The sequence below is a fragment of the Stomoxys calcitrans genome, chromosome 3 (assembly GCF_963082655.1).
Source record: "Stomoxys calcitrans chromosome 3, idStoCalc2.1, whole genome shotgun sequence".
Taxonomy (NCBI): Eukaryota; Metazoa; Arthropoda; class Insecta; order Diptera; family Muscidae; genus Stomoxys; species Stomoxys calcitrans.
Genome location: NC_081554.1, coordinates 112,640,235 through 112,666,469, shown reverse-complemented (window position 1 = coordinate 112,666,469; position 26,235 = coordinate 112,640,235). Strand labels below are relative to the sequence as shown.

Sequence of the window (26,235 nt, the reverse complement as noted above, 5' to 3'; positions counted from 1 at the left end):
ATTTTTGAAATTTAAGAAGCGAATGTCAAAATCGACCATTACTTGCAAACATTTTGACATTTTGTAATACGAGATAAAATTTCATTGGAAGCGAAAGCGTAATCAATCGAAGCGTGTGCGGTATTTCCACCCCTGGAGTTTCCATTTGCTTAAATCTCTTGTTGATTGAAGGTGGAAAATTCGTTGTTGCAAAGTGCGGCTTCCTCATCGTCAGCAAAAAATATTCCAGATGAACTGGTTATTCATTCCACCGATAGCCTTGCCGAAAGGGTAAGGAAAATGAATCTTTTGAAGAAGCAACGAAGTCAGAATTCCAGAGAATCCAGCCGCGAAAGGTCTGTGCCCAGAAAAAATGAGGGGTAATTGTTAACAATGTCATCATGTCAATGTCATATCCGTAGCTCAATATTTGTAAACTTCGTTGGCTTTTTTCGACAGCGTTTGACCTCCGATTCGGTGAAGGGGGCTAATTTGTCCACACATGTTTAAAGAAGCCAGCGAAGACGGTTTTGCATTAAATATTGTAACGTTAAATAATGTGTGGATTGTAATTTTTTAGGGATAGTATCAATGCGAATGAAAATGGCGAAGCTAAAGCACCACCAGATCGACCTGAGCGTTCAAAGCCTTCATCGTCCTCCAGCGGAACCAGCTCTAACAAGAATGCATCTTTACCACCGAAAAAAGTGTCCAGCTTGAATTCGGCATCACCTGGAAGGCCGTCGTCAGCACCTGCCAATGAAACCAAGAATTCTTTGCCGCCAACTCCAGCTAAACCCACTCCCACAAAATTGAAGACATCGTCTTCCTCAACAACCACATCCTCTACAACTTCTGCAACAGTTTCGTCGTCGTCTTCAAGCGCACGACGAAAAGAAGCTGAACGCCAGAAAACTGCTCAAGATGTTGCATTTATGCTTAATATAAGAGAAAACAGTTACCAAAATAGAAAGCCCAATAATGAAACCATGTCCATGATGACCGAACGCCCCGAAACTAATGATGGACAGGAGGAGTTGACGAATTTGCGCAAAGAGCTAGAGGCTATGAAACAACGAGCCGAGAAAGCCGAACGTGAAAAGAGTGACATTCTTCTCAGGCGTCTGGCTTCCATTGATATGGCTCCCAATCGAACTGCGGCCTCTGAGGCGCTAATGCTACAGCAGCGAGTTAACGAAATGAAAGAGCAACTTGACAAGATTTCAGAAGAAAAGCGAAAACTTAATGCTCGCATGAAGGATTTGGAGAACAATCCGAAGAGTGCTGAGAATGAACTTCGAAGAAAGCTTCAAGCTGCAGAACAGATTTGTGAGGAGTTAATGGAAGAGAACCAAGAAGCCAAAAAGGAGATTATGAATTTGCAAGCCGAAATGGACGAACTTCAAGATACGTTCCGCGATGACGATATGAAGGCAAAAACCAGTCTTCAAAAAGATCTGGAGAAGACCACAAAGAATTGTAGAATTCTTAGTTTCAAACTAAAGAAGTGCGAGCGCAAGATCGAAACTATGGAGTTGGAGCGTCAAAATAATGGCAACAACGAACTACATGCTAAAATTAAACAGTTGGAGGACGAATTGCGATTCTCCCAGGAAGTATCTAAAAAGTTACAGGTATGTTTCTCAATATTTACAGCAAATAGATAAAATAATATCCTTTTGCAGCTTGAGGCCGAAGAACTGCGTAATCCAGGCAAAAGGAAGCCCCCCATGTTGGGAGTTTTAGGCAAATCAACCTCAGCCGATGCCAGATTTACCCGTGAGTCCTTAACAAGAGGTGGATCACAAGAGGATCCACAACAGCTGATGCGAGATTTACAGGATTCTGTTGAGAGGGAATCTGATCTTAAGGAACAGTTGAAATATGCTGAAGAAGAAGTAAGTTCTTTTAAACTTAATGGTTGCAAACAAATTCAAAGGCACAGCAAATTAAAGCCACAATCTGACAATAATTTATTTTCAAACTCAAGGAAATTGAATTTAGTACCAAGCTTTGGTAGAATTTCCATCGTTGGAAATTCACCTCAACTGTGTACGTCGGGCCTTGGATGAGCACTGCTTATCTAACTGTCACACACTGGCGCGGTTTGAGTGTTTTTGTTTCAAAAATCATGTCTTTTGAACCGAGTCAGATACTCCAACAATTTTAATGCGCATGATGGATAAGTCTATGTAACGCTCGTTTACTTATCGACGGAATCTTATTTGGTGTTTACTTGAACGAAAGAAATAAAGATAATCTTTTCGTAATGTACAAAAATGTAAAAAATCGTTTTATATAACCAAATCGATATTGATAACACTTTTCCACACATTATGTTTATATTTCTGGTGTTTTAATTTAAATAAGAAGAATGTCAGGCGAAAAGAAAAATGATTTACTTATTATTATTGACTAGAACTACTCGTTGATACATATTTCACGGGAAATTCTCCAATGGACAATGTGGCGCCAAAAGAGGTTGTCACTGACATACATTCGTCGGAGGCCATTAGAAAAATTGTGTCTGAGCCGAAAATCCTTTGGGCGATAAGAAGTTTCGACTCCTTTAAGTCGCTAGTCCCTGATGATGTATCACCGGTTGAATTACAAGCTGTGTCTGATAGACTGGTTCCCTGGCTAAAGGAGATATACTCTGCTTATATCAGATTGTGATATATACCTGTGGGATGGAGAAACACGAAGGTAATTTTCATTCCGAAAGCAGAAAAACCCTACCACACGAAGGCGAAAGATTCTCGTCCTATTAGTCTGGCATCCTTTATGGTGAAGACTCTTGAGAGGTTAATTTATACATATTTTAGGGCAAAGATCCCTGGAGATCGCCTGTCGCGGCAGCAGCATGCATATAGTAAAGGAAAATCCACTGAAACAGCCCTTCACGACCCAGTCGACTACATAGAGGGTTCTTTCGCTGTCAAGGAAGATACAATGGTAGCATTTTTTGACATTGAAGGTGCTTTCAATAATGTAAAACCGACATTAATCATAAAGGAGTTGGAGTTTCTAGGCATCAACTCTACCGAAAGAAAGTTTATTTACAAATTACTCTGTGGGTCTAAAAGATGGGTCAGCAGAGGAACTCCTCAAGGAGGTGTTCTGTTTCCTCCACTTTGGAATGTAGTCTCCTCTACTTTGGAATATAGCCATTAACAATATATTATTGTCTCTGCAAGAAAAAGGTGCAAAAGTAGACGCGTATGCTGATGACTTGGCAATTGCGGTTAGGGGAAAGTTTCCCAGCACTCTAAGAGATATACTTCATGAAGCTCTACGTGCAACAGCAAAGTGAGCTACCGAAAGTGGTCTGAGTATAAATCCGTGCAAGACAGAAGTAGTTCTTTTCAGCAGGAGATACAAGTTGCCTACAGTGGAACCTGTCTCCTTGGGTGGAGAGAATGTTCCATTTACAGAAAGCACAAAATACCTGGGTGTTTTGCTGGACATGAAACTCAACTTCAAATCAAACATTTTGGAAAGGGCAGGAAAGGCCACTCTTTCCCCATACACCTACAAGAGAGCCATTGGCAAAAATTGGGGATTTAGACCGCGTGTCATGCATATATGGGTATATACTGCAGTTGTCAGACCAACTATACTATATGGTGTTGAGGTCTGGTGGACGGCGCTTCAAAAGTCCACGTACTGCTCAATACTAACCCAGATCCAAAGGATGGCTTGTTTGTGCATCACAGCCGCACTGAGGACGACACTATCTGATGCACTGAATTTAATGCTACATCTTATGCCTCTGTACATTGTGGCTACCCAATTTGCAGCGACCACTGCTGTGAGGTTAAGTGAGCTTTCTCAATGGCCATGTGACGGCCACGGACACTGTGTTATACTCGATACAATATCCGATGTTCCAGGCAGTGTGTATAACACCCTACCTGAGCCGCTTTTTGATAAAAATTACTGTACCACTATTCCTGATATAGCAGGTTACAGAAGTTACGTAGACTTCTATACGGATGGTTCCAAACTAAACGACCAGGTGGGTTTTGGGGTGTACTCTAAAGATCTAGAAGTGATCATAACGAAGAGGTTACCCAACCACTGCAGTGTGTATCAAGCAGAGATCCTTGCAATTAAGGAAGTCGTGGAATGGCTAAGATATAACGACTATTGGCATAAATATGTTCTCGTAACATATTTCTGAACACAAAAACCGCCCACGACTGTCGCAGATCTCTCAACGAGATGTCTGAACAGTTCAAATTTCTTCCCTTCTGGGTACCGGGCCACAGAGATATCCCAGGAAATTGTAAAGCCGACGAGCTTGCGAGATTAGGTACGACCCTACACACTCCAGGGACACTGGAATCTATAAGCATGGCTCTAGCGACATGTAAGCTAAGTTTTTAGGACCAAGCCCAAAGGCCAACGAATGATAGATGGTCACAAAGAGGGGGCTGTGAACATTCCAAAACTATGTGGCCTCATCTAGACTTGAAAAGGGTCTACTGCTTTGCTGTCATTGGCTGGAACAGACGTCTTAGTCGTTGTATCCGTCATGACAGGTCACTGTCTAATCGGAAAACATGCTGACAGACTGAAGGTTGCCAGCAACGACTTTTGCAGAAGCTGTGAGGACATCGAGGAAGAAGAGACTATAGAACAACCTCTGTGTGTGTGTCCCGCACTAGCAGTTAGCGGATGTGAACATTCGCATGCTATTGGGCTTTCTAAAGCGATCTGGATGGTTCAAAGGTAGGAACTTCTGTTCCTGTGGTATCACAATGGGCGAAACGTCTAAGAGAGTCTGATGGCAGGTTGCCATTTAAACCTAACCTAAACTATTTTTATTGATTCCTCTTTGTCTTTTTTGTTTAGAGTTGCCATTGTCCAAAAAGCAATAACGATTACTGTTAACGAAATATCAAAGAATAGCATTATCGTTAGCGCAAATGATTTTTTTGGCGACAAATTTAACTAAACGATTTTATTTATAAGTTACAGAGTAGCACCACTTACATCAGGAGCTCTATATCAAAGGCCTGCACAAAACCATTCATTGGTGACTGTTTTTGCTGGATTCAAGACTACTGAAGAGCGAAACACTGATGATAGAGTAAAACGAACTAGTTGCTGTTGAGTAGATAATTTTGAAAAACAACCACCATTCAGTGCTTGGAAGTGTTTTTATCTCGAATTCATCGCCGCTACAGGGGGATATGAGAAATTATCGCTGTGTATGAAAGCGACACGCTCTCATTTTCAAAATATGAACTGATCACACAAATCGTTTTCAAACTGTTTGTTTTCTCGGAGCGTGTGTGTGAATCGCCTACGGTGAGATGTAAAAATGACATAGGTAGTTGTTTCTTACACTGATGAGAAAAAAAATTCATTTTGCTGTGCCAATTGACAATTTTTTCTGACACTGACAAATTTTGACGTTTGTCAAAAATCAAAAGTAAACAAGATGTGCGCGCCACGAATATTTTTCAAAAATATTTTCTATTACTGCTAGTAGTTGTATTGCAAATGTGAACGTTGCAATATGGAGATATTTTAGGTCTAGCTTTGGAAAAGAGGAAAACACGGCGAGTAAGACAAGTTATGTTATTTTAAAGACATGTGTATTAATTTTTTTGCGGGAGAAGCCATTACTTCACGAAAAATTAATGCAAACGCCAATTTGCTTCTTTTTTATACCCACCACCGGAGGATGGGGGTATATTCAGTTTGTCATTTCGTTTGGAACACATCGAAATATCCATTTCCGACCCTATAAAGTATATATATTCTAGATCAGCGTAAAAATCTAAGACGATCTAGCCATGTCCGTCCATCTGTCAGCTAAAATTACACTACAGTCTTTAAAAATAGATATATTGAGCTGAAATTTTGCACAGATTCTTTTTTGTCCATAAGCAGGTTAAGTTCGAGGATGGGCTACATCGGACTGAATCTTGATATAGCCCACATATAGACAGATCCGCCGATTTAGGATCTTAGGCCCATGACAGTGAGTTGTGTTAGACCCTTCGACATTCTTCCTCAATTTGGCTCTGATCGGTCCAGATTAGGATATAGCTGCCATATAGACCGATCACTCGATTTATTTTTTTGGACCCATAAAAAGCGCATTTATTGTCGGATGTTGCCGAAATTTCGGACAGAGAGTTAAGTTAAGCCCCTCCACATATTTCTGCAATTTGATCAAGATTTGGATATAGCTGCCATGTATCTCGATATCACGATTTAAAGTCTTGGTCTCATTAAAGGCGCATTTATAATCCGATTTCACTGAAATTTGACACAGTGACTTATGTAAGGCTTCTCGACTTCCATGTCGTATATAGTTTAGATCGGTTTATTTTTAGATATAGCTACTAAAAAGATCAATATTTTATTATACGTAACTGAACAATGACTTGTACAAATTTGGTCCAAATCGGAACATATTTCGATATAGCTGCTATGGGGCATATGGTATGCATTTTTCACCGGATTTTGACAAAAGGTGGTTTACCCGAGGTGGTGGGTATCCAAAGTTCGTCCCTATTGTTTACATGAAAATGATGAACGAAACTCATGCCAGGTAAACAAACTATTGACGCCGTTATAGAAAAATAACTAAACGGTGGCGCCATCATTTCAATAAACTACAAACACAAAACTGTACTTTTGTCGATTATAATAGAAATAACAACCTTTTAGAATCCCGTTGCCAATGACATTAAACAATAATTTTACTTATTTTATGCCAAATATGTAATGCCGCACTCAAGTTGATTACAAAAATGCAAATGAATTTACAATTACTGACATGGGACTTTGCTCAATTAAACGTCAAAATTAGTTATGCTGTCAAAAATCTTACTTGACCCCGGGCTAATCAAAAATCATGCACCAAACTTAACGTCATAGTTTTACTATCCCTACAACTTTGCTACCATTCGACACACAGTCTCATATAAAACAAGTAAAAACGTTCTAAGTTCGGCCGGGCTTTAGAAGTCAAGATCCCAGATCGGTTTATATGGCAGCTATATAAGGTTATGAACCGATTTGGACCTTTGTTGACACAGTTGTTGAAAGTAATAATAAAATACGTCATGCAAAATTTCAACCAAATCGTATAGGAATTGCGCCCTCTAGAAGCTTAAGATGTCAAGTCCCCACATCGGATTATTTGACAGCTATATCAGGTTATGAACCGATTTGAACCATACTAGGCACAGTTGTTGGATATCATAACAAAATACTTCGTGCAAAAATTCATTTCAGAATTGCGTCCTCAAGAAGCCAAGACCCAAAATCGGTTTATATGGCAGCTTTATCAAAACATGGACCGATAAGGCTCATTTGCAATACCAACCGACCTACACTAATAAGAAGTATTTGTGCAAAATTTCAAGCGGCTTGCTTTACTCCTTCGGAAGTTAGCGTGCTTTCGACAGACAGACGGACGGACGGACATGGCTAGATCGACATAAAATGTCGCGACGATCAAGAATATAAATACTTTATAGGGTCTCAGACGAATATTTCGAGTAGTTACAAACAGAATGACGAAATTAGTATACCCCCCATCCTATGGTGGAGGGTACAAAAACTAGGCGTGTGTGTGTGTTTACCCATACTTTATCTGAAGCAAAATGTACCCGAATACATGCATTGTACAACGTGCACTCACTGAAATCCGAATCAATTCTTTTGCTGTATTTTTAAACGAAACGAAGGTTCAGTTCTTAAAATGCTCCATGATTGCAAGAGTGTCTTGAAAGCAGAAATGAATGATCTTGCTTGATCAGCAATGATGATCCGATCTGGACCAAAATTGGCAGGGATTTCAAGATCTGTAATACAACTCAGTGTTTTAGTGTTTTAAATTTTTTTTATAACCTACACTACCACTGTGGTATAGGGTATTATAGATTTGTGCATTTGTTTGCAACGCTAAGAAGGAGAAGAGCTAGAGCCATCGATAAGTGTATGGATCGGCTTAGAATGACTTACTGATTCGATTTAGCCATGTCCGTCTGTCTGTCTGTCCATTTATTCTTGTAATCAAAGTACAGGTCGCATATGTAGTCCGATTTTCTCAAAATTTTGCACAAGTCTCTTTTTTAGCTCCCATATATATCTTTCATCCGATGTGCCATTTTAAAATTGTAGAAGCCACCATTTTGGTGTAATCCTTAAAAAATTTGGCACAAAGTGTTTTTTTTAAAGTCCCAATATGTGCGCGAAATTTCATTGATATCGGTTCCCATACATAACTTTCATCCGATTTGACCTCTTAAAGGCTGTAGAAGCCAAAATTTTGGTCCGATCTTTACCAAATTTGGAACGAAGTGCTTTTTGTGACGTTCTAATATGTGTCCAAAATTTCTTTAGAATCGGATCAGATTTATATATAGTCCCCATGTATATCTTTCATCCGATATGGTCTTTTAGGGCTGTAGAAGGCACAATTTTGGTCCAATTTTTACTAAATAAATTTGGCACGAAGTGCTTGTTTTGACGTCCTAGTATGCAAAATTTCATCGGAATCGGATAAGATTTATATATAGCTCAAATATATATCTTTCATCCGATATGGCTGTAGAAGGCACAATTTTGGTCCAATCTTACCAAGTTTGGCATGAAGTGCTTTTTTTGACGCATATATGTATGTATGTGTGCAAAATTTCATCAGAATCCGATCAAATCCATATATAGCTCTCATATATATCATTCATCCGATATGCCCTTTAAAGCTGTAGTAGCTACAATTTTGGTCCGATCTCTAAAAAATTTTTCATGAGATGTTTTCATTGACATCCCAATACGTGTGCAAAATTTCGTCAAAGTCAAATTAGATTTAAATAACACTCCAATATATATCTTTTATGCGTTTCGACTTTAAAGGCTGTAGAACCACAATTTTCTTACCATCGCTAGAAAATCGTACAAGGTTCTATTCGATATTTCAATACTACGCTACTCCTTGCCTTAATGCCTTAAATGTTCAAAAACTGTTGCCAGATTCGTAGTGTACTTCCAAACACTAATTGTCCCGATCTGGCAAAGTTAGTTTTGGGTTCACGTACCCTAAATAGATTGATAACAAATTTATTTACCAGATTCTTGTTTTTGGGTAACGTTAGGGATGTAAACAAAAATTTGCTAAAATAAGTTCACCCATCTTCGATATCTGGCCTTTTTTGATGTCAAAATATGCAATTTTTTTCGTATTGTAATATGTTTATATTGTAGGAGATTACAACTAATGAGATCAATCAAAAAATTCAACGATTTGATTCTGACTCTCGACATTACTGGTGAATTTCATAGAAACCGGTTCAGATTTAGATATAGCTCCCATATATATGTTCGTCAGATTTTGGGTAATTTGCAATAATGTTGTCATTTGTCAACTGTAGTTATTACAGTTTGAACATATTTTCTCGATATTTGATAAATAACCCATCTGAAAACTTCCGCCGAGGTCCATCAAATAGGTTCAGAATTGAATATTGCCCCCAAATTGTACATAGAGGGTAGATGTAGGGTATTATATAGTCTGCACCGCCCGACTTTTGCCCTTCCTTACGGGTTTTATTGCATTTTGCAAAAATTTAGTTTTTTATATTCCTTTTTGTACATATTATCAAAAACAATCTTACTATCCTGAATCAGGGCCTTCTGTCCCAGAGAGTGCAAATATAGCACCTCTTTTGTAAGCTAAAGGTTTTGTGTTTTTGTATTGATGAGATAGAAAAAAATCAATTTCATACATTTTTTTCTGTGTTTATTATTCTGATGAGCACTGCAGCACAGTTGCTGGTTCAATGATTCTTTATTGAATGCCTTCAGTTGGGGAGAACCATTAAATTTATAGTAAAAATTGGTTTGATCAGCATTCATCAATGTTTCCCCAAAATCAATGCATTTCCTGTTTTCAAGTATACCATGCTTACATACAACTATATATAGTAATTCATAACTCTATTAATCTTATATATAAAAATCAATTTGTGTTTGTTTGTTTGTATGTTTGTGTGTTCCTTATAGACTCAGAAACGGCTGAACCGATTTTCTTGAAATTTTCAGATGGTGTATAATGATCCCGTGGTGAAAATAGGGTACTACATTTTTTGATATCAGAAGGGGGGGGCGGACCCTCCCCCTTACCTTAATTTTCAGAAACGCCAGATCTCGGAGATGAGTGGTGAGATTTAAGCGAAATTTTGTGTGCTCTCATATATTACCCCAAAAATAAAAATTTTGTATCCAAATTTCGGATGGGGTACCTAGGGGGGCCGCCCCACACTAAAACCTACCGAACATATATTTTGACCAATCACGACAATATGGGACTCAAATGAAAGGTAGTTCGGATAAGAAAACGTATCTGATATCGAACTAAGTGCTAGGGGGACCACCCCAAGCCCCAAAACACCCCTAAATCGGATAAATTTACCGACCATGGCAATATGGTACTCAAATGAAAGGTATTTGCGAGTAGAATACGAATCTGATATCCAAATTTGGGACCACGTTTCTGGGGGTCCACCCCTTCTCCAAAACACCCCCCAAACAGGACTTATTTACTGACCATGGGAATATGGGGCTTAAATAAAAGTTATTTGAGTCTAGAATTAAAATCTGATATCCAAATATGGGACCAAGTGTTTGGGGGGACGTCTCTCTCTAAAAAACATCCCCAAAGGGGACAAATTAACGACCATAGCCATATGGGGCTCAAATGAAAGGACTTATGGAGTAAAGCACAAATCTGATATCAATATTTTGGAAAAGTGTCTATGGGGTCACCCCACAACAACACCCAAATAGTAAGTATTTGATGACTTTTGCAATATGAGGCTCCAAAAAGAGGGTTTTTAGAGTATAACACGAATCCGATATATATTTTCAAGGCCAACTCACTGAGTGGCCGATCATCCCCCAAAACACCCCCCAAGCCGGTCATGTTTGCCGACTATGAAAATATGGGGCTCAAATTAAAGGTATTTGGGAGTAGACCACGTATCTGATATCAACATTAGGGACCAACTGTCTAGGGGACGTCCCACCAAGACAATTTGGGTCGTAAAGAGAGTGGAACTAAATATTTAAAGTTTTTAGGGCCAATACCCCAAACCGGACATATTTGCTGACTTTTGCAATAATGAGTTTAAACGAGATTAGAAAACGAATTTGATATTCAATTTTGAGGGCAATGGCAATATGGGGTTCAAATAAATGATATATAGATATATGAGAATAGAGCACGTTGCTGATATATTTTCCGGGCTTAGTGTTTGGGCGACCACCCCAATCCCCAAAACGCCCCTAATTCGGCCATATCTACCGACCATGTCAATATGGAGCTTAAATGAAAGGTATTGGGGGGTAGAGGAAGAATTGATACCCACTTTCGGGACCAATTTTCTGGGGGAGTCCAAATTTAGGACCATGTATTTAGGGCATCACCCCTTCCCCAAAACACCCCGTAAAGGGTAAAAATTTTTCGACCATGCCAATATGTGGTATTTAAGATTAGAAAACGAATTTGATAACCCATTTTTGGCCATGTGTTTAGGGGACGCCTCATCGTGTAAACTTTCCTAAACCAATGGCAATATGGGGTTTAAATAAATGGTTTTTGAAATAAGAGCACGATGCTGATTTTTTCAGGGCCAAGTGGCTGGAGACACCTCACCCCCGAAAACACCCCTAAATCAGATATCATGAGAGTAGCGGGCTGAAATGAAGTATTTTAAGAATGGAGTACACCTTACATCCAAACTTAAATTCGTAGACCAATAAAGATCATATGGGATTCGGACAAAGGCACTTCTATTGTTAAACAATTAGTCAAGCGATATACTATTTTCGTAGCATGGTATTTCACTAAAAGCTCTTTAATTGTCGAAAATAAATATTCCAATGAAACTTTTGTTCCATATAAAGTAAAAGAAGGCGCAGCGGAGCGGGCCCGGGTCAGCTAGTATACATATAAATTTGTTCCATTGCATTCGTCCAAAAAAAAAACTGCGGTGTCAGCATAAAGAGTACAGCGACCGCCCTAGGGAAAATAGTCACTGGCACTCAATTGGCGTGGTCTGTTATTGATATGCACAGTATTAAAATTTTCTTTACGCTAGCGTTGATGGTCGATTCACACATATTTTTAATCTCTTGTTGAGACAGCAACGAATGAAGGTGCGCATGGGCGTGCACATCGTTCTCATATATTCATCTTAAAATTAATGTTTTTCTGGTTAGACGCTAAATATAAAAGGACAAATAAATATTTATTATACCTTCAACCATAGGATGGGGGTATATTAATTTCGTCATTCTGTTTGTAACTACTCGAAATATTCGTCTCAGACCTCATAAAGTCCGTCCGTCTGTCGAAAGCACGCTAACTTTCGAAGGAGTAAAGCTAGCCACTTGGAATTTTGCACAAATACTTCATATTAGTGTAGGTCGGTTGGGATTGTAAATGGGCCATAGCGGTCCATGTTTTGATATAGCTGCCATATTAACCAATGACCAGTAACCCGCCCCCGGAAAACATAAAACTACTATGAAAAACATAGGAATAGTAAAAACGGACCCCCCAACGTCGACCCACGCAAACGAAAAAAGGACCATGATTTGCGGATCTGCACCTGGAATGTCCGCACTCTTTATAGAGAAGGTGCAGTATACGCGCTGGCGGATGTATTACAGAAGTACAAGGCAGACATAACCGCCTTACAGGAAGTGCGATGGACTGGGAATGGCTTCACTACAACACCAAACGGTGACGAACTATACTATAGCTGCCATAACACGAGGCATGAAATTGGCTGCGGATTTGTGGTTAGTCGAAGACTGAAACACCTAGTCTTCAGCTTTACTCCGGTGGATAAGAGGCTAGCCACAATCCGCATAAAAGCCAAATTCTTCAACATCAGTCTTATTTGTGCCCATGCCTCGACGGAAGACAAAGACGAGCAGACCAAGGATATTTTCTACGAGCGCCTAGAGAGAGAATATGACCGCTGCCCCGCCCATGATATTAAAATCGTTCTGGGAGATTTTAATGCGAAAATAGCGAAGGAAGAAATTTTTGGTCCAACAGTCGGAAAGTTTAGCCTCCACGAGATAACGTCCAGTAATGGGTTGAGGCTGATAGATTTCGCCGCGGCAAAAAACATGGTAGTTAGCAGCACCAGATTTCAACATAAAAATATCCACAAAGCCACATGGCTGTCACCCGATCAAAACACGAGAAACCAAATTGATCACGTTGTGATAGATGGAAGGGATTCATCCAGCGTGTTAGATGTACGATCGATCCGTGGAGCGAATATAGATTCGGATCATTACCTTGTTGCAGCAAAGGTTCGCACCCGTTTGAACATGGCGAGGAAAGTACGATCTGACACTGCACGGAAGCTGGACATTCAAAAGCTGCAGACACAACAAATGGCAGCGGCATACTCCACTCGACCGACCCAACTGCTTGATGAAAGCACTCCTTGTTCCGATGATATAATGGCGCAGTGGCAAACTTTTGCCCACTCCATGGAAAATGCCGCGAAATCCGTACTTAGGTACCGAAAGCCTCCTCCAAAAAACCCATGGTACGACCAAGAGTGTCGAGATGCTACTGAAACCAAGAATGCGGCATATAGAGCAACCCTGCAATCAGTAGCAACGCGCCAGATGAAGGAGAGGTATCGGGAGAAAAGGAGAGAGGAGAAACGTCTATTCCGCAGAAAGAAAAAGGAAATGGAAAGACGTGAGTGCGAGTGAATTGATATTTACAGGAGCCAGAATGAAGTCCGTAAATTCTATCAAATACAAATAGTGTGCTGAGGATATGGAAAAAACATTTAACCGACTATGGCGGCGAAGAGGATACCGCAGAACCAATCCCCGATGATGGTATAGAATGTTCACCTCCTAGTCAGAATGAGATTCAAGTAGCAGTGACCCGACTGAAGAACAACAAGGCAGCAGTAGCCGATGGGTTACCCGCTGAACTATTTAAGACCGTAGGCGACGTGCTTATAAGGCGTATGCATCAGCTTGTTTGCTCAATCTGGCTAGAAGAACGCATACCCGATGATTGGAACCTCAGCATACTATGTCCCGTACACAAGAAAGGAGACAAGACGGAATGTGCCAACTACAGAGGAATAAGTCTCCTCCCCCATGATATAATTGAATTTTGGAATTTAGGTACACTATGGCAAGATTTTGGAAATATATATTATTGGTATTATTTTTTTCAAAATCTTACATTGATGTACTAAAACATACATATTGGTACTTTTTTTACGAATTGAGCTAAAGCGCTCAAAATTGTCAATATGTCTTGGGATATTTATTGAATTTTCCGATGTATTGTCGTTCTTGGTACTATTTGGTACTTTCTTTACAGAAGGGAACAAATCTCTGAAATTTTTATACTCAATTATTACAAAACTTTATCATCTTATGAACTGAGTGACTATTTAGGTCTTCAGAAGTCCTACACTAGAAAATGGGTTTAAAAAACGGGGGATTGGAAGCGGACTAGTCTATATATATAAAAGATCTCCGTGATTGGCCGATTAACCTACTGCTCTCAAAATCGGGATGCAGTGACTCTTAGGCAGTATATATTGTGGGACAAGGTGATTTGTCAAAATTCGTACATTTAAGTACTTAAACGTACTTAATGGAACTTTCTTAACAGATTGATTAGGCGACTAAAAGAGTTTTTTTGCAATTCGTACATTTAGGTACAAAATGGTACTTCCTTTGCAGATTAAATTCGGATACATATAACTTGGCAGTATATATTGGGCAGCTAGGACAATTTGTGAATTTCGTACATATAAGTGCTGAAACGTACAAAATGGTACTTTCGTTCCGAACTTAGCTAGAGCTAAAGAAGAATTTTTGATTACTTAAAGTTTGGTCTTGGTCTGAACATCTTTACCGACACTAAAATTGCCATAAGGGCAATAACAGGACGGTGAGGTCACGAAGAGTCTTGCAGTGTAAGAAGGAGATTAACGCATTCTCTGAGTATGGGAAAATCCGCATTATTTTGGTGCCGGGCCATAACGGAGTAAGGGGAAATGAAAGGGCAGACGATTTGGCGGTGAAGGCCACAGGACTGTCGTCAATATACTTGGTTAACCCGAAGCCTTTCGGGTCGACGCAATCCGAGTTAAGGGAGTGGGCGACGAATGCGCATGCAACATTGGGGAAAAGCGAAACGGTCGGTAGGACGGCGAAAATCCTATGGGGGGATCCAGATAGTGAGAAGACGGGGCAATTACTAAAAGGAAGCAAGAAGGAGGTCAGTATAGCTATTGGTATCATAACGGGACACATAGGACTACGAGCTCACTTATGTAAAATCGGTGCGGCAAGTGATAGCATGTGTAGGGCAAGCGGGAAAGATGATGATACGTTGGAGTATTTCCTTTGTCATTGCCCGGCTTCGAGTCCAACAGATTCCGGTACTTAAGTGGAGACACAATATCAGACATGAACCAACTTAGGGGAGTGGCATTGAATACAATTAAGGATTTTGTAAGTAGCACGGAATTCCTAACTTAAAATTTTCTTTTTAGAGGTTACTTTATAGTTTCTAGAGCGCACAACAAGCCGATTACTGGCTTAGGTGTATGTCCATAGTGGCATGGGGCGGATTAATATCTGCACCCTCTTTTCAACCTAACCTAAAGTTGGTACTAAAACTTACAAAATACAGGTACACCTAGAAAATTTGTTTGAAATTAGTCCATATAGGAACTATAACGTACAGAATTGTACGTTGGATTAAGCTATGAAATTTAGAGTACAGTTACACCTTGACAATATATATCGGGCGGCTAGAAGTTTTTTTTGCAACTCGTACTTTTAGAAACTAAAATGTTCATTTAGATACTAAAACGTAAACATGGTAATTTCTTTTCCGATTGAGCTAAAGCTCTCAAAGTTTTTTTTTTTTATCAAAATCTGAATCGATTTTTATGAAATGATTGCAATTTATTCACACGTATTGGGATGTGGAAACAAGTACTTCGTGCTAAATTTTGTATAGATCTGATAAAAATTGTGCCTTCTACAGCCATATCAGATGAATAGTATATATGGGAGCTATGTCTAAATCTGGACCGTTTTTTTTTTAAACCAATGGCGTTTGTCCATGGACCAAATAAGTGACTTGTGCAAATTAAATGCGATAATCACAAGAATACATGAAGAGACGGATTTAAGCCGATCGGTATACTTAGCAATGGGTCTAGCTTTTCTCCTTAGCGTTGCGAACAAATGTAAGTGTAGGGTATAAAAATGTATATTTAAGATATGCACTCAAAATTCGTTACCTTACACCAAATTAAGACCTTAATAAAAATGTTGGTTAAAATCGGCCCATAAACAAAAAGTGCATATTTTTCCGCTCTCTACTTTTGAATGTGTTGTTTCCGATGGTGTTTTATTAAATTTTTATTCAGGTGCTTTTTTCTTCCTGTATGAAACTGCAAACTCAAATTTGCCCATAAACATTCCATTGAGGAACAGGGTCAAACTTAATGAGTGCTGTTCGATTCAAGTGTAAGACCAATGAAAAGCGTGCCGAAGTGCGACGCCACTTGGGGGAGAAGTTTTTACATGGCTGCCATACCATAGTTTCCAAATAGCATAGTAGCCAGCACTAGCAGGGGATAACCACCACTGAAAAATTTCTGCATTTGACCACAGGCGTTCGGTATTATAGGCTGACATGGTAACCTCTGCGCTATGGTGTATGGAACTGTATGTTGAACACATTCTTTATTTTAATGAAAAAAGTCAATGCAAAACTTTTGATTATTTTATCAATTCATATGAAAATTCATTAGCAGGTAAACTGGGAGTTGTATCGCATACTTAACAAGCTTTATAGAATTTTAAACGTATTTATAGAAATTGAAGCGTATATCCTACTGTTTGATGGTCGGGACGATATTGGATGCATATGTAGAAAAGAATAATTTAACGCCAATTATGGGCTAAATGCCCTATACTCAGACATCGAATTCAGGTAATAATGTCGCATTTAATGGCTGAATACCCTACACCGGAAGATCGGCAGCTATATATATATATAGTCCGATTGGGACCATGTTTGGCAAATTTCAGGAAAACCAGGTAAAACAACGCTTGCAAAGTATTGAATTTTATTATCAAAATACGTGCTCTGTTAAGAAAGTTCATCACGCGCTTCTTCTTCTTCAGCGACGAAGCTCATTTTTGGCTCAATGGGTACGTAAATAGCAGAATTGTCGATTTTGGAGTAAAGATCGGCCAGAAGCATTGTAAGAGCTACCAATGCGTCCAGAAAAAGTCGCAGTTTGGTGCGTTTTATGGGCAGGTGGCATCATCGGACCGAACTTCTTCAGAAACAATCCGAATCGTAACGCAATTGTGAAGGGTTAGCGCTTCCGCAAGATGATATCCAACTTTTTTTTGTCCAAAATGCAAGAGCTTGACTTGCATGACATGTGGCTTCAACAATGTACTTATTGAGAGAGGCGTTCGGTGAACATTTTATTTAACGTTTGAGACCGGTCAATTGGTCACCTGGATTGTGCGATTTACCACCATTAAGCTCATGTCTATACAGGCAAGCTCGGTTCAGTTGACGCATTGGAAGACAACATTGAAGCATTTATTCGTGAGATACTGGCCGAAATGTTGAAAAGAGTATGCCAATATTGGAAGAGGATGGACCTTTGAGGAGCAGTCACGGTCAACTTTTGCATAAAATAATCTTCAAACATTAGTTTATGAACGAGGTTTTATGTCGAATATAAATATGAAACCATCTGTTTCGGTTCAAAAGTTACAGATTTAAGGATTTAAGGCTTGGTCACACTTCTCGAATTTTAAATTGTCAATAAATAAACAATTAAACAAGAAGTACAAAATTCGCGATACTTTCTCTACAGCATTAGTAATCCCGCTAAGATTTGAATGCTTTGCGCTACATTAGCCTCCAATTAAACCGACTCAAACTGTATCAGACTGGGTTGAAAATTGATCCTAGAAGCACTAACTACCACCCAAATATGTCTTTAGATGTGGTCCCCATGTAATCCGACCCACCTATTTGACTATTTAGCTCGATTTGATTAATTTGCAATAAGCCAGATAAAACTGATTTTAATTGTGTACATTTCCATTGCGCTTCGTACACGTTGCATGTTTTCTTACTTATTTTGGTCTTGCAAAGCAAATTGCTTACGCAAAAATAATCGTGTAAATCAAAATCGCTCAGTTCGGAAGGCTGAGAGTTCGAAAGTGGCAAAATTCGGCATTCTGTATCAAAGATGTGGGCAACGACTACACACTTATAACATTTTGTATTGCTTAGATCAATGCATCAGAATGAATTTATTTCAACTTTTTTTTCCGTTATTCTCAGTCAGGTGAAATTCAAAATATCGTGGCATTCAAACAAGATGATAAAGTTAGAAAATCGACAATCAATTAAACGCTAATTAAAAATTTTGGTCTTAAAAAAATTTTTGCCACACCATTTGGCCATTGGTTAATGGGATCCAACAAAACGAGAGGGTAGCATAGCCTTTATCCATGCAAAGGCAAAAGGTTATGACTACTATTGGATTATATAGTTTTTATTATTAATTGGGGCTTAAGTGTAAATTAATGTCACCATCGTAAAGATTAATTTGATGCCCCGATACTGAATTTCAATTTTGCCCCAATGCCATTGTATTTAACCACAAATAAAATATACACCTATTTTAACTTTCTCTCTTAAAAATGTAAAGTTACAACGTCTCAGAAAGTCACAGGGAAAATCATTGTCCAACATGGGTGTTCAAACTGAAGAAATTATTGAAGTGTTAAAGTTCCCTAGATCAACTCAAACCGAGAAGTGCAGCTTAAATTATACTTCAACAGTGACGCAAACAGAAATATGCGAACAGGTGCAGAGTGATAGTGAAACAGATAAAGATAAAAGCATCGAGGAAGAAGCACCGAAAATGGAAGCATCAGAAGGCCAAGAGGCAGAAAGCCAAATATATCTAGCAAGCAAAGTTAACAATACCCGGAATGAGGAAACTCAAACTGAAACTCAAACATCAGAGAGCCGAGATCGTGATGCACAAACTAAACAAAATAGCTCTACATCTGCCATGGAAGGCGGCGATTCTTTCACGATATCAAGTATTTTTAAAAATATTCACGACCGGGAGCTCTCCCCTTTTGCGGTCACCTTGTCGTCGACGTTTTCGGCAATTGCTCCAGCAACTTCCATACTATTTCCGAGTATGATATCGCATGCCCTAAGATCTGGTGCAGGGGCAGGTATTGCAAATAGAACCATTCGTAGTGAAAATTCTCGTTGTTTTTCTTACTCGTTCCTCATCACTAATTCTGTTGAAAATGTTGCCTGCTACGATTACCGACATCCTTTTTCAGCTTTGCCATCATTCAAATCATCATTGGGATATCTAAATTTTTTTGTCTACTCTTGAATTTGCCATTTGTTGTTGGTCTTTGGCTAAAATATTGTTTTGTTTAATATTTACAGGCCGAAAATTTAAGGAAAAAAGTTGCCCGCATGGAGGATGAAAATGATTCTCTAATGATGCAGTTGAAAAAAATGGCAACACGTTCACGAAGTATGATATGTTATTAATAACGTGATATTCTTATTAGCAAACAAATAAAAAATCAAATCCCTTATGTTAGACGGGAAAGTGCTTTATCGAAAGATCGTAACGCATAGAAAATGGATAAAACTTTTGTTTTGGGAAGCACTTTCGCGCCTAGCACCGCCTTCGCTTTTGCATTTGTGTACTAATTTCTCGTTAAACTTGCTAAGTAATACTCATTAATTTCGCCTCTTCCATTCCACCGTTTTCAATCACAGCCCTTAAACTAAGTCCGCACATTGCCATTTTTTGCAGCTGCTCATATTGATGAATTTGATGATCAAAAATTGAATCTCATTTTCCTCTTAAATGTTTCTAACCCCCTACATAAGACTCGATTCTTACGACTGTGTGTTATGCATGTGCCGTGTATTAAATCTTAATGCAGGACACCAAACTAATCCATTATGTGTAACCCATTACAGCTACTGCCAGTCGCAAGCTCAGCCCCACACCACGCCGATTGGCTCCAGAAGTGCAAGCGGAACGAGATGAAGGCATTTCCGATGAGGACGATCCGGCCGAACTACGCATTCTTCTAGACCTTAATGAACAAGAAGCCTCAATTCTGCGCCAGAAAGTCGAAGATTTGGAAAAGCAAAACTCGGAGTCTAAGAAGCAAGTGAGAGAACTTCAGGACAAACTCGTTCTTGTAGCTGACAAGAAGGCGCCTTTCTCTTCGACGGAAAAGAAGCTTAAGTCATTGAACGATGAACTGGAACAGCTGCGAAAGTCCGTCACCGAAAAAGATAAGCAGATTGAACGTTTGCAATCAACAGCATCATCGGCTGGCTTAAATGTCAAGCGTCAGTTGGAAACGGTTGAACAGGAGGCAGTTGTTCTTAGATCAAAAATAAATACACTCGAAGCGGAAAATGAACGTGTGCAAAAGGAAAATAAGAAGTTGCAGTTGCTTTCGATACGAAAATCTTCCTCAACGGAGAACGGCAATCTCGGAGAACTCTCGAAACTGAAACAGACGCTTGCCACTGTTGAGGAAGAAAGGGACCGTCTGCAATCGAAACTGAAACTAGTAATGCAAGAAGCGAACATGAAATTGCCGGCCAGATCCGAAATCCATATGACTGACTTCACTCCCAAAAATCAACTGAAGAAGTGGGTCGAGGAGTTAGATGCGGAAGTCAACGAAATGAGGGCGCTTGTGGTCAACAGCGGCGCTAGCGCTCTCAAAAACTTGCAGTCCGAGAAACTCCTTTTAGAGGATGAGCTTAAAATATACAAAACGAAACTATCGCAAGCTGAGTCCGACCTACGTAAGTAAAAGTATTTATACATCTAGACGAATCCTAAAAAGCTTCGATTGCATAGCAAATATTTTCCGCAATTGGTAGCCTCGTCTTTTTCTATTTTATTGTCGTACCCGTTCTGGGTGCAAAGCCTAGTAGTACTTATTTTATTCGCACCCAAGAATTATATGCTTTCATCAAGAATTTGAAATGATTTTCATAAGTTTTGCAAGGTGTGTCAAATTCATTATTTTGAATTTGAAGACGTTTTCAACTACAACATATTGCACATTCAATTTTTAATTTAATCCACGTTACGTTTTAATGTTATTCATGGATATTTAATTTTTTGCTTTTATACTTGCAGAAAAATCCAAGTCATCTATGGCAACAACAAAGACTTCAGATTTGGAGAAACAGATCAAAAAGTCAGAAGATGAAATTAAACAGTCTAATTCTAAAATCAGGGATCTTGAGGAAAAACTTAAGAAACAAGAGTCCATGGTAAGTTTTTATGATTGTACTGACTATGGCAAGGAGGCACTTGTAAAAGACTGCCGAAATCGATCAGCTGAGTTTCTACCTTTTTTAGTTTGGTTGCCCTATACTCCAATCTTTCTCCACTCTAGTTGTCAGAGCAATTGGTAACACTAGTTTTCATATTTTTTTTTTTATTTTTTTGTTGTAAATTTTCATATTTTGAAAGTTGTTTTTATACGTACCACCGTAGGATGGGGGTAAACTAATCTATTCCAAATATTGATCTGTGACCCTATAAATTGTTTATATTCTTGTTCGTCTTGATATCCTAAGTCCGAAATCACGACAGAGCACGAACGAATAAAGCTAGATATTTGGAATTTGGCAATGTTACTTCTTATTGATGTAGGTCATGGGATCTTGCAAGTGGACCATATCGGTTCAGATTTGGATGTAGCCCCCATACAAAAGCGATCCATCGATTGGTCTTCTTTTATCTATATTTATCTATAATTTTGCACAACTACATCTCATACGACCGTGCCAAGTATGGTCTGAATCGGTCCATAACATTATATAGCTTCTACATAAACCAAATTCCTCATTGTAATTATTGAGAACCTCATATGGCGACCAATATCAGTGCCAATTATGGTGCGAATCGGTCCTTAAATTGATATAGCTCCCACACTGAAAACAAATGTTAACGCAAAGATTTTGTCCTTAATTTGAGGATTTTGGTAATAATTTCGCGTCAAAGATATGCAACTTATAAACAAGGATTGAGTCCTAGCATAAGAGACGTGAGGTAGATAAACCACACGGCGTTTTAAAATAAACAAGTAAAAGCGTGCTATGTTCGGCCGGGCCGAATCTTATATACCCTCCACCATGGATTGCATTTGTCGAGCTCTTTTCCCGGTATCTCTTTTTAGGCTAAAGAAGGATAAAAGATAGGAAATAAAATGATATTGAAGCTATAACAAGTTGTGGTCCGATTCAGATCATAATTGAATTGAATGCTGGAGACCACAGTAGAAGTCATTGTGTAAAATTTCAGCTCATTCGAATAAGAATTGCGACCTTTAGGGGCTCTAGATGTAAAGTAGGGAGATCGGTTTATATGGGTGCTGTTTCAGGCCATAGACCGATTCAGACCATATGGGAGAAACTGTTGTACAAAATGTCACTCAAATCGGATATTAATTGCGCCCTCTAAGGGCTCAATAAGTCCAGATCCCAGATCAGTTTATATGACAGCTATATCAGGTTATGAACCGACTTGAACCTTATTTGACACAGTTGTTGAGAGTTAGAATAAAATACATTATGCAAAATTTCAAATTCTCTAGAGACTCAAGAAGTCAAGCCCAAAGATCGGTTAATATGGCAGCTATATCAGGTTATGAACCGATCTGAACCATACTTGGCACAGTTGTTGGATATCATAACAAAACACGTCGTGCAAAATTTCATTCCAATCGGATATAAATTGCGCACTCTAGAAGCTCAAGAAGTCAGGACCCAAGATCGGTTTATATGGCAGTTAGATCAGGTTGTGGACCGATTTGGACCATACTTGGCACAGTTGTTGGATATCATACCAAAACGCGTCGGGCAAAATTTAATTCAAATCGGATAAGAACTGCGCACTCTAGAGGCTCAAGAAGTCAAGACCCATGATCGGTTTATATGGCAGCTATATCAGGTTATGGACCGATTTGAACCATACTTGGTACAGTTGTTGGATATCATAACGAAACACGTCGTGCATAATTTCATTCCAATCGGATAAGAATTGCGCACTCTAGAGGCTCAAGAAGTCAAGACCCAAGATCGGTTTATATGGCTGCTATATCAAAACATGGACCGATATGGCCCACTTACAATACCGACCTACACTAATAAAAAGTATTTGTGCAAAATTTCAAGCGGCTAGCTTTACTCCTTCGGAAGTTAGCGTGCTTTCGATATACAGATGGACGGACATGGCTGGATCGACAGAAAATGTCGCGACGATCAAGAATATATATACTTTATGTGGTCTCAGACGAATATTTCGAGTAGTTACAAACAGAATGACGAAATTTGTATACCCCCCATCCTATGGTGGAGGGTATAAAAATAGAAATGTATTAAAGTTTTCCGCAACATAATGAAAGAAGATTGTATTTGTAAGGAAGTGATATGCATATCCTTTAAAGAAAACCCCTCGGTTTGAAAATAAGGCTGCTGCGATTTGTAGTTAAAATTATTGTAGTTAACTTCAACACTTAAAATGCCTTTTTCTGCTTCCATGAATGAATTATGTTGTCTTATTTTATTGAACAGGTGTATATAATTTTTCTTGGTAAAAAAATAAATATTAACGTTAAGTTCGGCCGGGCCGAACTTTGGATATCCACCGCCTTGGATACATATGTGAGCCACATTGCGTCATGATCCGGTAAAAATGCATAATTTATGCCCCCATATCAGCTATATCGAAATATGGTCCGATTTGGACCAAATTCGGCAAGGATATTTAGTGGTATAATAAGAATAAGTCATTGTTCAATTTCGTAAAATAAAATATTGGTCTTTTTGGTAGCTATATCCAAATATAGACCGATCTGAACCATATACCACATGGATCTCAATAAGCCTAATATAAGTCACAGTTCCAAATTTCGGCGACATCGGACAATAGATACACTTTTATGGACCCAAAACTTCAGATCAAGAAATCGGTCTGTATGGCAGCTATATCCAAATCTGAACCGATCTGAGATAAATTGAAGAGGGATGTCGAAGGCCCCAACAAAACTCCCTGTCAGCAATTTCGGCGATATCGGACAATAAATGTGCCTTTTATGGGCCCAAGACCTTAAATCGAGAGATCGGTCTATATGGCAGCTATATCCAAATCTGGACCGATCTGCGACAAAATAAAGAAGAATTTTGAAGGACCAAACACAACTCACTGTCCCAAATTTCAGCAAAATCGGATAATAAATGTGGCTTTATGGGCCTAAGAACCTATATCAGCGGATCGGTCTATATGGGGGCTATATCAAGATATAGTCCGATATTTGACTATTAAGTTCGATTTTCGAACTTAACCTGCTTATGGACAAAAATGAATTTGTACAAAGTTTCAGCTCAATATCTCTATTTTTAAAGACTGTGGCGCGATTTCAATAGGCAGACGGACAGACGGACGGACATGGCTAGATCGTCTTAGATTTTGACGACGATTAAGAATATATATACTTTGTAAGGTCGAAAATTGATATTTCGTTATGTTGCAAACGGAATGACAAAATGACCATCCTTCGGTGGTGGGTACAATATGCAATTAAATTTTGTTTTTTTTTTGTTTGTAATTTCCGCATATGAAAATTTTGTTCTTTGCAATTGGAGTATATTAATAATTACAATGAAATATGGCCAATAGTAAACTGTTCAGTGTGAACATAGGGCATCAACAAGCTCTCTCTCTATCGTTGGCCAAAGCCTTGGCTTGTTTTCAACTCTCTTTTCGTACAGCGGAGCCATGTGTTTTTCGGGCGTCACCTCCCTCGCTGTCCTTGCGGGTTCCAGTCTGGGACATTTCTCGCGAAGGGTATGACCCAACCAGGTCTAATTTCTCTTCCGGATTTCTACATCTACAGGAGAAGGGTTTTTATTATTTGCAATTATTCATTTGAAATACAGTTTGGTCAGAAAATTCGAAGTATTTGTCGTAGGCAGCGATTTATGAAAACTTGGATTTCATGGGTAGTCGCTTGTGACAAGCTTCAAGTTGCACAACCATATAATAAAATAGATTTCACACTACTGTCGAAGATCCTGACTTTTTCATTTCATTTTATTTATTTATTTGTAATACAACATGATTTTTATCTTGTAAATTACAGTACTTGGATAATAGTGTTTGTTTTACAATGTAAAGTTCTGAGATACAAATGGGATCTAATGAAAAGTAAATGGGACATTTTCCTTATCTTTTGAAATATAACTAAATAGTTTAGCATTAGATACTTTTTAATGTTCTCAAAGCAAACACAAATTAAATTGAAATCAAATTGAATTAGTTCAATGTTATATTTAATGCAGTTGTGTGTAATGTGAAAAGATGTTGTTCTTAAGACTTTGCGCGTTGCTAATGGTTTAAATGACATTTGGGAGTTGGTTCCAGAGACGGATTGTTGGTACGAGGAACTGATATTGAGATGATTTTCGCCAGTGTGTCATTTGTATGAGATTTCTTCCCCTTGAAGACATTGTAAATCGTGGTCTGTTATACAAGTACAGTGGCTTACACTTGCATATTATTTAATGAAGGAATATCAAAGACTTGTACTTTAAATATTTCTCAATCGACATCTTGAGTATTTGAAGTGAAAAAGATGACACTCTATGGATCTTTCTTAGACCAAACACGTAACGAACTGCATTGCTGCAGGTTGCTTGAAGCTTTTCTTTGACGACTACATCACAACCCGCAAAAATTTCGGCACCGTAGAGCAGTGTTGGCAAAATGTAGATCTTTACCAGAAGTATTCTGATATTTAAAGGTATTACCACATGCTGCATTGATTTGGTCAAACTTAGTCAAATATCCATTGAAAATTATGCCCAGATTCTTGGCGTCGATAGCCAATTCCATGAATTATGTTCCTAACTGCCTGCAGTGTGATGTTGAAGCTAATAGTGGCAGTTATATACCCTGGATAGATCAGTATTGAGATTATTTACACAAAATCATCAAAACAATTGGCGTTGCCAGACAAATACAATTGCACATCGTCTGCATACATATGTGTATTAGCAAATCGGACTTCATTTGGAAAATC

At 38.8% G+C, this 26,235-nt stretch overlaps 1 protein-coding gene across 6 annotated transcripts in view; it reads left to right on the top strand.

The window, feature by feature from the left end:
* LOC106094615 (trichohyalin) overlaps nt 1–26,235 on the top strand; it is a 100,314-nt gene that overhangs the window by 54,694 nt on the left and 19,385 nt on the right. For 3 of the 6 annotated variants that reach the window (XM_059364864.1, XM_059364863.1, XM_059364862.1), the window contains exons 5-10: nt 172–359; nt 560–1,613; nt 1,665–1,877; nt 18,780–19,320; nt 20,096–20,944; nt 21,285–21,421. In XM_059364864.1, coding sequence (XP_059220847.1) covers nt 172–359; nt 560–1,613; nt 1,665–1,877; nt 18,780–19,320; nt 20,096–20,944; nt 21,285–21,421 — 2,982 coding nt within the window. Of the gene's footprint in view, nt 1–171; nt 360–559; nt 1,614–1,664; nt 1,878–18,779; nt 19,321–19,546; nt 19,638–20,095; nt 20,945–21,284; nt 21,422–26,235 lie in introns of all 6 variants that reach the window. The other 3 variants (XM_059364866.1, XM_059364867.1, XM_059364865.1) reach the window with 2 other exon arrangements.